The 13082-nt window shown below is 44.0% G+C and overlaps 2 protein-coding genes across 2 annotated transcripts in view; both read left to right on the forward strand.

Annotated features, from left to right (window-relative positions):
* Positions 1 to 500: 500 nt before the first annotated feature.
* Positions 501 to 8865, forward strand: slc10a2 (solute carrier family 10 member 2; the record flags this gene model as incomplete). The annotated part of the gene is made up of 6 exons (XM_079517674.1): positions 501 to 1099; positions 3994 to 4112; positions 5438 to 5526; positions 7146 to 7321; positions 7591 to 7748; positions 8675 to 8865. The coding sequence occupies exons 1-6, from the start codon at positions 696 to 698 to the stop codon at positions 8863 to 8865; spliced, it is 1137 nt and encodes a 378-aa protein (XP_079373800.1). The 5' UTR covers positions 501 to 695.
* Positions 8866 to 12838: 3973 nt separating this feature from the next.
* klhdc3l (kelch domain containing 3-like) overlaps positions 12839 to 13082 on the forward strand; it is a 17466-nt gene continuing 17222 nt past the window's right edge. Inside the window, exon 1 of the mRNA XM_079517632.1 lies at positions 12839 to 13036. The gene's annotated coding sequence lies outside the window, so the exon portion shown is untranslated. The remainder of the gene's footprint in view (positions 13037 to 13082) is intronic.

Consider the following 13082-nt stretch of genomic DNA (forward strand, 5'->3'; position numbering starts at 1 on the left):
TTAAAAAGTTACTTTGGCGTCACTAAGTGATTGGGCACAAATCTAACTACTTAAAGAACAAGGAGCTTTTACAATGTCCTTTTCCTCTTTTACTGTGATTGGACTTGACTGCTGGCACTCCTGATGACACACACAGACACACACACACACACACACACACACACACACACACACACACACACACACACACACACACACACACACAGGACATTGTGTTGTCAGGGTGTGTCTGCCGTCTGCATGGGTTTAACACTACAGGCATCTTACAGTACCTTCATGGAGGATGATGATGCTGCACATGCCTGGAAGAGTCCAATAAAGGTTTTAAAGGCTCAAAGGGCGATAAAAGATGAACATGGTGTAATCACATTTATTGTACTGTAGTGCGAGTTGAAACGACTTTTGTCTTTATATGTGTGCGCTTTTAAACACTGACCTCGTAAAAATGAAACTTTAAGCACAGGTTAATTTTTTACTTTTTTTCCAGCATTTCCCACCCTCCCTTCCAAATGTTTAAGTCGCTGCTGGCTAGAAGTTAAAGAGCAGCAGGGTGTCAGTCCTCATTGTGTTTCTTGGTCTCTGGATAGCAGCAGAGTCTGCAGGGGAACCTTCTAAGGCCTGCCACGCCGCCAGGGACATCTTTACACCATTCTTCACAGAGTCGGGAAGCCTCCTTTTCTTTTATCTTGTGAACCATGACTAGCACGTCTGCCATGGCCACCACTGTGCTCAGTGTGGCATGCCCCGCCAATGCCACCGTCTGCTCGGGGGCCAACTGCCTGGTTCCTCCCAGCAACTACAACGCCATCCTGAGCCTGGTGCTGAGCGTGGTGCTGACGGTCATGCTGGCCATGGTGATGTTCGCCATGGGCTGCACCGTGGACATCCACAAACTGTGGGGTCACATCAGGAGGCCGTGGGGGATCTTCATCGGCTTCCTGTGCCAGTTCGGCATCATGCCCTTCACGGCCTTCGCCCTGGCACTGGCCTTCGACGTCATGCCGGTCCAGGCCATCGTCATCATCATCATGGGCTGCTGCCCTGGAGGTTCCAGCTCCAACATCATCTGCTACTGGCTGGACGGAGACATGGACCTCAGGTGAGACATGATGGGCTGAGAGGAGGAAGGGAAACATCAATCAAAGGTCCAGTTGTCATTTTGATTGGTTGGGCTGTAACTGACCCTGCATGGATGACTGACTGACTGGTTGTGTCTGTGGGGTCAGCTGCTCAGCTCATGGGTTAGGGTTAATAGTGTTAACAATAGGGCTGAGAGATTTGTTCAGATTGCAGGGAAATCTGATTTGTTTCTCATATCTGATCTTTAGACTGACTGTCCACACTGTTATTTAAATCTGATGTTTAGGAGTGAATGTCCACACTGTAATTTGTAAGTCATCAGATCAGAGTTTTGCATTCAGACATCGTCGAGCTAGATCTGCATTGGTTGCTGTGGTAACAACCCAACAACATAGGCATGAGTACTGCTTAACTTATATACTGTACGCTTGTAAAAGAAGATAACCGAGCAACAAGTTGTGAGCTTGTAGATTGAGTATTTTTCGGACAGTGACACCGTTGTGTGACAAATTGTAACTCAGGCTTCGGTGTCCAAACAGACCCATCTTTGGAAATCAGATTTGAATCACATTTCAAACCATCTAGGAATTTGGTTCAAAAATGATGCATACCGGTAAATAATGCAAATAAATATATACATGTATTTATTATTAGTAGTATTATTGTTAACAATAATACATATAATCATAATTATATATTTTTGTTATTCAGAATTTCCAATCTGAATAAGCTAAACTGACGGATTGGCAGCTGTCTCTGGGTGGCTGACTGTAGATTCATTGTTCTTTCTCTGGGTGGCTGACTGGTTCATTGTTACTGTCACTAGATGACTGACTGGTTCATTGTTACTTTCACTAGATGACTGACTGGTTCATTGTTACTGTCACTAGTGGCTGACTGGTTCATTGTTGGCTGACTGGTTCATTGTTATTGTCACTAGATGGCTGACTGGTTCATTGTTGGCTGACTGGTTCATTGTTGGCTGACTGGTTCATTGTTACTGTCACTAGTGGCTGACTGGTTCATTGTTACTGTCACTAGTGGCTGACTGGTTCATTGTTGGCTGACTGGTTCATTGTTACTGTCACTGGATGACTGACTGGTTCATTGTTACTGTCACTGGATGACTGACTGGTTCATTGTTACTGTCACTGGATGACTGACTGGTTCATTGTTACTGTCACTAGTGGCTGACTGGTTCATTGTTGGCTGACTGGTTCATTGTTACTGTCACTGGATGACTGACTGGTTCATTGTTACTGTCACTAGATGACTGACTGGTTCATTGTTACTGTCACTAGATGACTGACTGGTTCATTGTTACTGTCACTAGATGACTGACTGGTTCATTGTTGGCTGACTGGTTCATTGTTACTGTCACTGGATGACTGACTGGTTCATTGTTGGCTGACTGGTTCATTGTTACTGTCACTGGATGACTGACTGGTTCATTGTTACTGTCACTGGATGACTGACTGGTTCATTGTTACTGTCACTAGATGACTGACTGGTTCATTGTTACTGTCACTGGATGACTGACTGGTTCATTGTTACTGTCACTAGATGACTGACTGGTTCATTGTTACTGTCACTGGATGACTGACTGGTTCATTGTTACTGTCACTAGTGGCTGACTGGTGCATTGTTACTGTCACTGGATGACTGACTGGTTCATTGTTACTGTCACTGGATGACTGACTGGTTCATTGTTACTGTCACTAGATGACTGACTGGTTCATTGTTACTGTCACTAGATGACTGACTGGTTCATTGTTACTGTCACTAGTGGCTGACTGGTTCATTGTTGGCTGACTGGTTCATTGTTACTGTCACTGGATGACTGACTGGTTCATTGTTACTGTCACTGGATGACTGACTGGTTCATTGTTACTGTCACTAGATGACTGACTGGTTCATTGTTACTGTCACTAGATGACTGACTGGTTCATTGTTACTGTCACTAGACGGCTGACTGGTTCATTGTTACTGTCACTAGATGACTGACTGGTTCATTGTTACTGTCACTGGATGACTGACTGGTTCATTGTTACTGTCACTGGATGACTGACTGGTTCATTGTTACTGTCACTAGATGACTGACTGGTTCATTGTTACTGTCACTGGATGACTGACTGGTTCATTGTTACTGTCACTAGATGACTGACTGGTTCATTGTTACTGTCACTAGATGACTGACTGGTTCATTGTTACTGTCACTAGATGACGCTACCGAATCTGTCAGCAAGGCCATTCAGAATGTGTATAGACTGTTGATAGGGGGAATGAAAACACAGGCACACCACAGGAAGTGGAGGGCTGAGGCCGTGCCAAACGGGCCAACATCCTGTTCTACACATTCTACTGGGGCCTGCCCCCAGAGGCAATTTTTTTTGCCGATGGGTTCCCAGATTTCTAAGTGGATGACTGGTTCATTGTTACTGTCACTGGGTGGATGATTGTTTGGCTCGCTGGCAGTGACTGTGGGTTGTTGGCTTTTTGTTGGCTGCCTGAATTAATGTGTGATTGAACACTAACTGACTCACTAATTACTGAAATTACTTTACACTACAGTACTAATTACGGTTTAATAATACAGCTAAAGAACAAACATCCTGTGTGTCTAAATGGAAATGATTGGCCCTGCTTAATGACCTGTTGGTTTAATTGGTTTAGTTAATGTAATGATGTTTAATTGGATTACTTTATGACACGTTTAATTCATTGTTCACGCACTCCACTCTACTCTACTCAGATATTAAGCTTCGTGATTTTTTGCCCATGAAACTTAATACAGTTACAGTATTACCTTTTATTTAATTTTTGTTTAATTTTTAAAGTGTTGCTCTGTTCCAAACCTAAAAAGGGGTCTGGAATGATGACATATGTTTCCATGTACCTGTTGTGTGTCCTCAGCATCAGTATGACAGCCTGTTCGTCCATCCTGGCCCTGGGTATGATGCCTCTGTGCCTCCTCATCTATACCAGTGTCTGGACCTCCGGAGACAGCATCCAGATCCCTTATGACAGCATAGGTAAACACGTGACACAGTCCCTTATTACACCAAACAGTAGGTAAAGACATGCCACACTCACAGGCCCAGAGGTGTGAAACTCCGATTTTGTAGTTTGTTTTCCTGGTGCAGGTTTGTTCCGAGATCTGATTCGTTCTGACATGTTTTTTTTTTATACCTACGTGAAATTCATTTCATTCTAAGATTGGATTTGTTCCAAGATATTACAGAACTGTTGGGTATTATATAGACCTGAGAATCCTAGTAATGACATTAAACATGCGATTCAACGGCCCACCACCGCAGGTTTGAGTTTAAATCCATTGAGACCTGGAACGCATCCATGTCACGTTAGCGTTTAACCACATTAACCATTAACCCATTTTGGGGCGGGAACCCCTTTTGGTGTTTTAAACATTGTTATAATTTAGCTATTGAAAAATAGCAGATCTACAAGCTCATAGCGCGCCACCGAGTGGCGCGCTATGAACTTGTAGGTCTGCTATTTTTGAAAAATCGTTAAAATGTGCCTCAAATCTTTCCGAAAATTGTCATGATTTAGAAAACTTTTTTTTTTCAATTTCGACGTCAGGCCTGAATGGGTTAAATCCGCCAGGGTGCATGTCGAGCTTCTATACATACACAATTGGCTCGTGTTCGGGGGAGGGAAGCTGGGCGGGATGGGTCTACTTTACGTCTTTACGCCCTGCCGGTGGGAGCTCCTCATTGGCAGGTAAGTTAGTAGGATACAACAGCATTTTTATTGACTATAACTTCAATTATTTTATTGTCCGTGAAACCCAGTGCTGTAGAAATAAAGTTAATGTATAACAACTCTGTGGGCACGGTGACGCAGTCGGTAGCACTGTCGCCTCACAGCTAGAAGGTCCTGGGATCGATTCCCACTGGGGACGCTAGGGGCGTGTTCTCTCGTTCGCGTCATCAGTGCCCATACCCTAGGTGGGATTGGCGAAAGGGTCTTTCTGTGTGGAGTTTGCATGTTCTCCCTGTGTCCCCTAGGATAGGTAATCTCACAAACATGTAGTAATCCTGGTCTCTAAACTGCCCCCCCCCCCATGTCAGCCAGAATAAAAAGTGTGTGTGTGTGTGTGTGTGTGTGTGTGTGTGTGTGTGTGTGTGTGTGTGTGTGTGTGTGTGTGTGTGTGTGTGTGTGTGTGTGTGTGTGTGTGTGTGTGTGTGTGTGTGTGTGTGTGTGTGTGTGTGTGTGTGTGTGTGTGTGTGTGTGTGTGTGGTCAACACTGGCAGTGTTTATGTCCTTTGTATTCCTGTACTTCTCATTATGTGGACATAAATAAACATTTCAAATGTGTGTGTGTGTGTGTCAGGTATTACTCTGGTGTCTCTACTTGTTCCTGTCGCTTTGGGAATCTACGTGAAACACAAGAAACCTGAAGCTGCCAAGAAAATACTCAAGGTAAGAACGCAGACACACACACACACACACACACACACACACACACACACACACACACACTGCTCAATAGATTGGCCACTCTATCTGCATTTGCACATGGGTATCTGTGTGCTGTATGTATGTACTGTATACAGTGCAGTGTTACAGTACAGTATGTTACGTGTATATCATCGCTGTCTGGCAAAAACCTTGTAACCTGTTCAGCTGGGCTCTCTCCTCAGTGGCTTGAGCAATTGATCTGAACTTGCACACGGGCATTGAACATCAGCATATGCACCTGTTTTACCCTTTCCCAAAATCTAAGCTGTTAATTTATGTTTTTGTGTAAACACCTACAGTCTAGTTAGTAAGTAGAGATTCTGTGTTTGGGCTATGGGATGCTTGGGATCTGTTATCGCCATGGTTACAGGCAGCGCATGCGTCAATGCCCCCTGTTCCCACTTTTTATGAGCGGGAGACGGGAGTGTGCAGGCATTCATTAAAAAAAACGACGCATCGACTTCATTAACACAAGTCGATTCAAATTAGAGACAATTAAACACACATTTTCACTTGTTTTCCTCATATTATTTTTGCTCTGTGTGAGTGTGTGTACAGAATTCAAACTGTAGGATTGGTTATTGTCACGGACATGTCATTCTTTCCCTTTGCATCGGAGTTCAGCCACAGCCTTAATTAACAACCTGCAGCTGTGTTCTCCTTTGATGTGCGCTCTCAGCGTGTCCCACTAATTGACTGTATAAGAGAAGTACAGAAGCGTGCAAACTTTGTCCCCAAACTGTACCCCTCCCCACCCCCGTGCTGACAGTGACCAGCTTTACTCGCGGGATGCATGAATCTCTCCGTCTCCGGTCAGTGCGGGTTGTTTGCATGGCTCAGAAAAGACAAAGCTTGAGGACGTTATGCTTGGAGTTGTTGTCGGAGGAGGTGGAGGAGGAGGAGGAAATGTTCACGTTGTGAATGTGGAAGGTAATAGCAGATTGTATTCTGATCTGATGATGTGCCAAACTCCTGCTGGCTGCAATAATGTTAATTATACATATGACCTATGTCTTCTATTGTGTTCTGAAGGTACACAAGGTATTTTGTATTGTGTCATATGGCTGGAGCGAGCCGTTGTGCTGTGCTGCGCTCAGTGTGCTGTGCCAATTATGCCTCGTCTGTCTGTTGCGTTCTCTTTTCTGGTCTGTGCCAGTGTGCGTGTGCGTGTGTGCCTGCACTGTTTAGTGTTTACAATTAAATGTATACTGTATGTTTTGATAATCATCGCCTTGCCATAGATACAGTGTGTGTAGCCTAGCTAGCCTATGTCTTTTCTAATGGGTTTTTGTGCCATATTGGAGTGTGTTTAGTGCGGCTCCGTTTGACAAGCTCCGTCGTTTCACATGCTCCGTATTTGAGCGCGCGCACCCCCACCCGTCCCCTGTTAAAGTCCGCCCGGGGATCCGCGCGCACCCCCACCTGCCCCCTGTTAACCCCCCCCCCCCCCCCCCCGTCATACAACGATGCATCGACTCAACTTCGACTTTACTGTCGACTTTAAGTCGACTGGGAAAAACTTGTTAATGCCCTAGTGTGTGTGCTGTACCTTTGTTCACATTGTATTTGTGTGTTTGTAGGTGGGTTCTATCGTGGGCTTTGTTCTCATCATCCTCATAGCGGTGGTGGGGGGAGTGCTGTATCAGTCGTCCTGGACCATCGATAACTCACTCTGGATCATCGGCGCCATCTACCCGTTCATCGGCTTCGGAGGGGGATTCTTACTAGCCCGCTTCGTAGGCCAGCCCTGGTACAGGTATGTGTGAATGTCGTTGCTGTACCTCCAAAACTGTTACGTTTCAGGATTCAAATTCAAAACTGGCATATCTACACATTTGTATTTTTAAATGGAAATTCTTAGATTTCTTTATTTTATCTATGACATTCTTTTGAAAGATTTTCATATTTTATTTATGCAGGATGTACTTCAGTTGCGGCCCATAAATGGGTCCTGACTATATTGAAACAATATCAATACTGCTGCCTCATCACATTAACCGGGTGTTTCTGTGGTGGTGTTGTCAGGTGTCGTACCATCGCTCTGGAAACGGGCTTCCAGAACTCCCAGCTGTGCAGCACCATCGTTCAGCTGTCCTTCGCTCCAGAGGAGCTGGAGGTCATGTTCGCCTTCCCTCTCATCTACAGCATCTTCCAGATGGCAGCGGCACTCGTCGCTGTGGGAGGTGAGAGCTTCATTCACACCAGTGCTTCTCCAATATGTTCATGTCATGTGGACCCCAGAAAGAGTAGCTAGCTACTACTACTTTGGTGGCAGATAATGGGGATCCAAATGAATAAAGAATAAAGAACGTCAAGGACGTTATTAACACGTTGGATCCGTATGACGAGTATAACTGTCCTATAAATTAATGACGCTTGGTACAGATGACGAGCAGGCTCATCTTAAGGCGTTTGATATGGCTATGACATTGCCTCGCTGTGTTTCATTTTTGGAAACGCTCCGGTTGCTATGCACGGTTGCCAGGGCCCCGCTCGCACTGCAAAAGTTTCTCAATAGCCGTTTTCTCTGGAACTAATGCGCTGTCCTCGCAATGTTCGGCGATGTTCGGAGGTCTTTTCTGATTATCCGGTGAGCGCGATGGGAACATTGTCGTTTTCTAGAGCAAGGACTGGCTTTATTTTAGCTCTGTCGCATTAACGCTAATACTTTAGCATTCAAGATGGAAGCCAAAAGCGGACGCGAGTCATAGTGGAATAGCCTGAAAACACCCGGCACCCAAGAACCACTGCTTTTGTCCACCAGGCGGCACTCAATGTGTTAAATTAATCAAATGACTGAGAAGTGCATTTTGATTTCTTAATTATTAGTTTTTCTAATTGAAAAAAATCTATTTTACTTGCAGTGCATTTGGGAGCTTGTAGATCAGCTATTGTTTTGGAAGCGTTTTGACTTCACAGTCCATTACATTACTTTAAGTAGTTTTCTTATAGAAAATCTATTTTATTTCCCCAAATCTATTTATTTTTTAAGTTTAACTGTTGCATCCCTACATGCATGCACGTACCTGTGTCTTTCCTTAATTCTAAATGTGAGACACACTGCTTAATTGAGGTGTGTTGTACTGAGTCAGGGTGTTCTCTTTTCTAGGCTACCAGGTCTATAAGAGGCATATCAGTAAGAGCATACCTGCGACGGACAGTGAGTGTCCTGCAGTGGAGGCTGGTGACGATGGCGCCATCAAACAGAAAGAGGAACTCGCCCTGGAGAATGGAGGCTTTGTCTCCGACGAGAACGGCAACACCAAAGAGAATGTGAAGATTAGCAACACTGAGCTGTGAAACGGGACCATGTCACAGACACACAATGCTGTCCTCTGCAGGCCATAGCCATGCATTGCAGGCCCTTATCTGACTTTAAAACCCCACTGATCCTGCTATAAAATTGAGAAGACTCTGTCTTTCGGTTTGTCTACACCCGTTTCTCCTCAGTGGAGTGGTCATTCAATCTGGAAGTGAACATGGGCATTGAGCATTGACATAGGCAGGGACTGATGACTGAGTTTTCAGTTTTCCCAAATTTAAGCTGTTCATTACACATTTTGGGCATGTCTGCATGGAGATGTGGCGTACACATCCCTGGATTCTATTAACTTGAATCCAGGGATGACATGGTTCTTGAAAGGAACCTGAAAAATGTTTGAAAATATGCATAAATGGAATGTTATGATTTTTAGTTATAGTTAATTAACATCACTATTCTGTGATTCACTATTTTCCGACAGCACATGTTATGTGCATTTTGCTTTATTTATATTCCATATGTATGTTATTTATTTTTAACCATCCATCCATCTTCAACCGCATATCCGGAATCGGGTCGCGGGGGTAACGGTTCCAGCTGAGATTTCCAGACTTCTCTTTCTCGAGCAACATTAGTAACCTCCTCCTGGGGGATCCCAAGGTGTTCCCAGGCCAGTTTGGAGATACTAGATGCCTGAACCCCCTAAGCTGGCTCCTTTCCAAGCGAAGAAGCAGCGGCTCTAGTCTGAGTCTCTCTCGCCTGACTGAACTTCTCACCCTATGGTCCTCATTCACAACGGCGTTTACGCTCATAAAGTGACGTTACGTGAGCGGAGCGTGAGCGGACAGGCATTTACGTGGATTCCCACATTACGTGGGAATTCATGAACTTGAACGTGAACTTGACGGTGACGTGGGTTGGTCGGAAATTCCGCTGAAAGCTGCGCCACCTCTCATGGTCGTGTACGGCTTGCGTAGATTTATTAAGAAGGCTTTAGTCTTCATGCTGAATCAATTAAAAGTCCCCAAATCTCAGATAAAATATGTAGGCATGTGTCCCAACATTGGTCGCACATAAAAAAATTATAGCCTATATAAAAGCCAAGTATCACTTGTATGCCTAAATGCATGCATTCTAGAGGCAGGTTAGCCTAGAGTGCCATACAGAAACTGCCCCTGCAAGCCCGACACCTTTTTTATTTATTTATTAGGATATTTCTAGCATGCGCGATTGCGCTGCTCACTTGACAGCTTTCTACTCGCAGTGCAACGCGCTGTGAGCTTGTAGATCGGCTCTCGCGGACTCGCGCTGCATGTTAAAAAACAAACTCACAATTATAATAAGAACATACACTTATCTGCGTTCTGCACTGTACGAATCCAACGTTGTTTAGTGTAGTAATATATAGGCCTATTTAAATTGTTTCGTTATGGAGCTCCTTTGAGTCAGTCTGACTGTCGGTGCGTGTGTGTGTGTGTGTGTGTGTGGGGGGGGGGGGGGGGGGGGAATAGCCCTATATAAAAAATAGAAGTTTCACGTAGGCCTAAATGCATTTGCTGCAAGCACCTATCTGCCTCCATTTGCGTCGTGGTATTAATTTATAATATGTATATTGATCACATGCGGACGCCACACAGAATAGCCAACTCTTACCTGCAGCTGAGGAAACATACAACGTAGTTGGATCGGATGAAATATAGCCAAATCCCACAAGAAAAAAAAGAAAGAAAATATGTCCTGTGTCCATGCATGTCCATATATTTGCTTTCCAAATCCGACAGTGCAGGGCAGGGAATCAATCACCGCAGTAGACTAATCAATAGGGCCTTTTATCATTGCCGAGTTTTAATATAGCATTTGGTTGTGTGGTGAACAGTACAAATTAACTTCTTTCTCATTATGTGAAAGTAACTGTAACATCAGTTAACTTATTAACGTTCTGACATTTAACAAGGAGTGAAGCAATGCGTGCCAAGTTGGCAAGTTTCGTTTATAATTATATACAAAACTCGCGCTGTTTGCTTGAAGATCTGTCCGTGCAGAGACCCGCCTGTCAAAATTAACTGCTCTACAAGCTCATCGCGGCTGTTGTATATAATTTAAAGCCCGGTGCAGGCTATGATGACGTATTTCGATATTTCCTGTTGCCTTATATGGTGTGGGATGGGCGTTCTAACCAGGCGACACCAGGCGAATCGCTTGGGAAAAATGCGGAAAGGCTACACTCTGCGATCCGCACAAATGAAGTGATTACACCAGCTTCCCTGAATAAGACGGGAGCAAATCGCAGCGTGATCGGACAGAGAAATACGATGATATTTAGTATCTGTATACGCTTCCGTTACACTCTGGCGTAAACGCCGTTGTGAATGAGGACCTATATCTCTAAGGGAGATGCCAGCCGCCAGTCTGAGAAAACTCATTTTGGCCGCTTGTATCCGCCTTATTCTTTCGGTCATGATCCACACATAGGTGAGAGTAGGAACAAAGATTGCTCGATATACAGAGAGCTTTGCCTTCTGGCTCAGCTATCTTTTCGTCACAACAGTACGGTAAAGTGACTGCAATACCGCCCCTGCTGCTCCGATTCTCTGGCTGATCTCCTGCTATGTCCTCCCCTCACTCGTGAACAAAACCCTGAGATACTTAAACTCCTTCACCTGGGGCAAAGTCTCCTTCTCTACCCGGACTGCACAATCCATTGATTTCCTGCTAAGAACCATGGCCTCCAATTTGGAGATGCTGATCCTAATCCCAGCCGCCATACACTCATCTGCGAACAGATCCAGTGAGAGCTGAAGGTCTCGAACTGATTGTTCTTTTTTTTTTAATATATTATTTTCTCAAATATATTTTCAAAATATATTCTCACATATTTCCCCACAATATATTTTTTTCATTTCATTGTTTCATTGTTTGTATTTTTAAATGTTTGACACTTTTTTGTTGTGTGTGTGCGTGTGTGCGCGCACATTTTTTTGTCATACCTCATGAATAAATATTATTATATGTCTTATAGACGAACAATAGACTATTTTCTGTCAGCGAGGTTTAATATTCTTTGTTTCTGTGTGTATTTCAATATATTCTCTGCTTGGCCATGGGTAAGTTTGAAGGAACTGGAATCTCAACTGTTTATTTATAATCTGTACTCTTACCTTAGCTAATTTATTAAATCATTTGTATTGGGGCAGAGTGTGTGGATTACATGTTTTGGTTAATTTGTAGGCATTTTCTGTATTTTAAAGTGTGTTAATAGGATAACATTTGCGTTAACCACTTGAACCCTAGCTATTCTGGGAGCATACCTATGTTCCCCAGGTTCTATGTTCGTCTCACTTACCCCCACAAAAAAGGTTCTATGTTCCCCTCTTACCCAAAAAAGGTTCTGTTCCCAGGGTTCTATGTTCCCCTCTCAACTAAAAAAGGTTCTATGTTCCCAGGGTTCTATATGTTCCCCACTCAACTAAAAAAAGATTCTATGTTCCCCATTTAGCTATAAAGGTTCTATGTTCCCCATTTACCTCTAAAAAAGGTTCTATGTTCCCCGCTCACCAAAAAATGCAGTTAATATTATAATTAATAATTCAAATTATTAATAACATCTCTAAGCACACATAATGGGGAGAAATTGCTATCAGAAACTGAACAGAAACACCCCCTTTCATTTCCACTGGTGGCCATCTTGGTGGTATAGAGCATTGTTTCCCAAAGACTGGGTACCCACGGGTGGGTCACGGGAGATTTCAATTGGGTGACCAGCCATTCATTGGTCAGACTTGGTTTTGGATAACTAGGCCTATAATGTAATGGAGTGTATTTTATGTGAAGGAACAGCTACTGATTAGGGGAAAAAATCGCACCTGTGCTGATTACCAATATCCCCTAATTCATTCCGAAGTGATTTGATTGAAGGTGCTTTCAGACTTGGATAGTTAGAGCGGCGCAATTATATACATAGTCAATGCTAATACGAGAAGTTGCGCAAACAGGGCGATGCGAATGGCCCTGTTCGCCCTGAATGGTATGTTCGCCCCTGCTGGAAAAATCCAACTGGAGCTACCTTCGCGTCCAGCCGTCCACCCGACTCCACGCATCGTGTGCTGGCAGCCAATCAGCGTTGATGTTGTCTAGAACCACGGACATGTTTTGGCTGTTCGATTTTATTCATCTATTTCCAACTGAACTGACTTCCTCGACTCAGCAACGGTAGGCATGATGCCTGAAGAAGGTCCAGAGGGACAGAAACGTTGCA

This window comes from Electrona antarctica (genome assembly GCF_951216825.1).
Source record: "Electrona antarctica genome assembly, chromosome: 13".
NCBI classification, from domain to species: domain Eukaryota; kingdom Metazoa; phylum Chordata; class Actinopteri; order Myctophiformes; family Myctophidae; genus Electrona; species Electrona antarctica.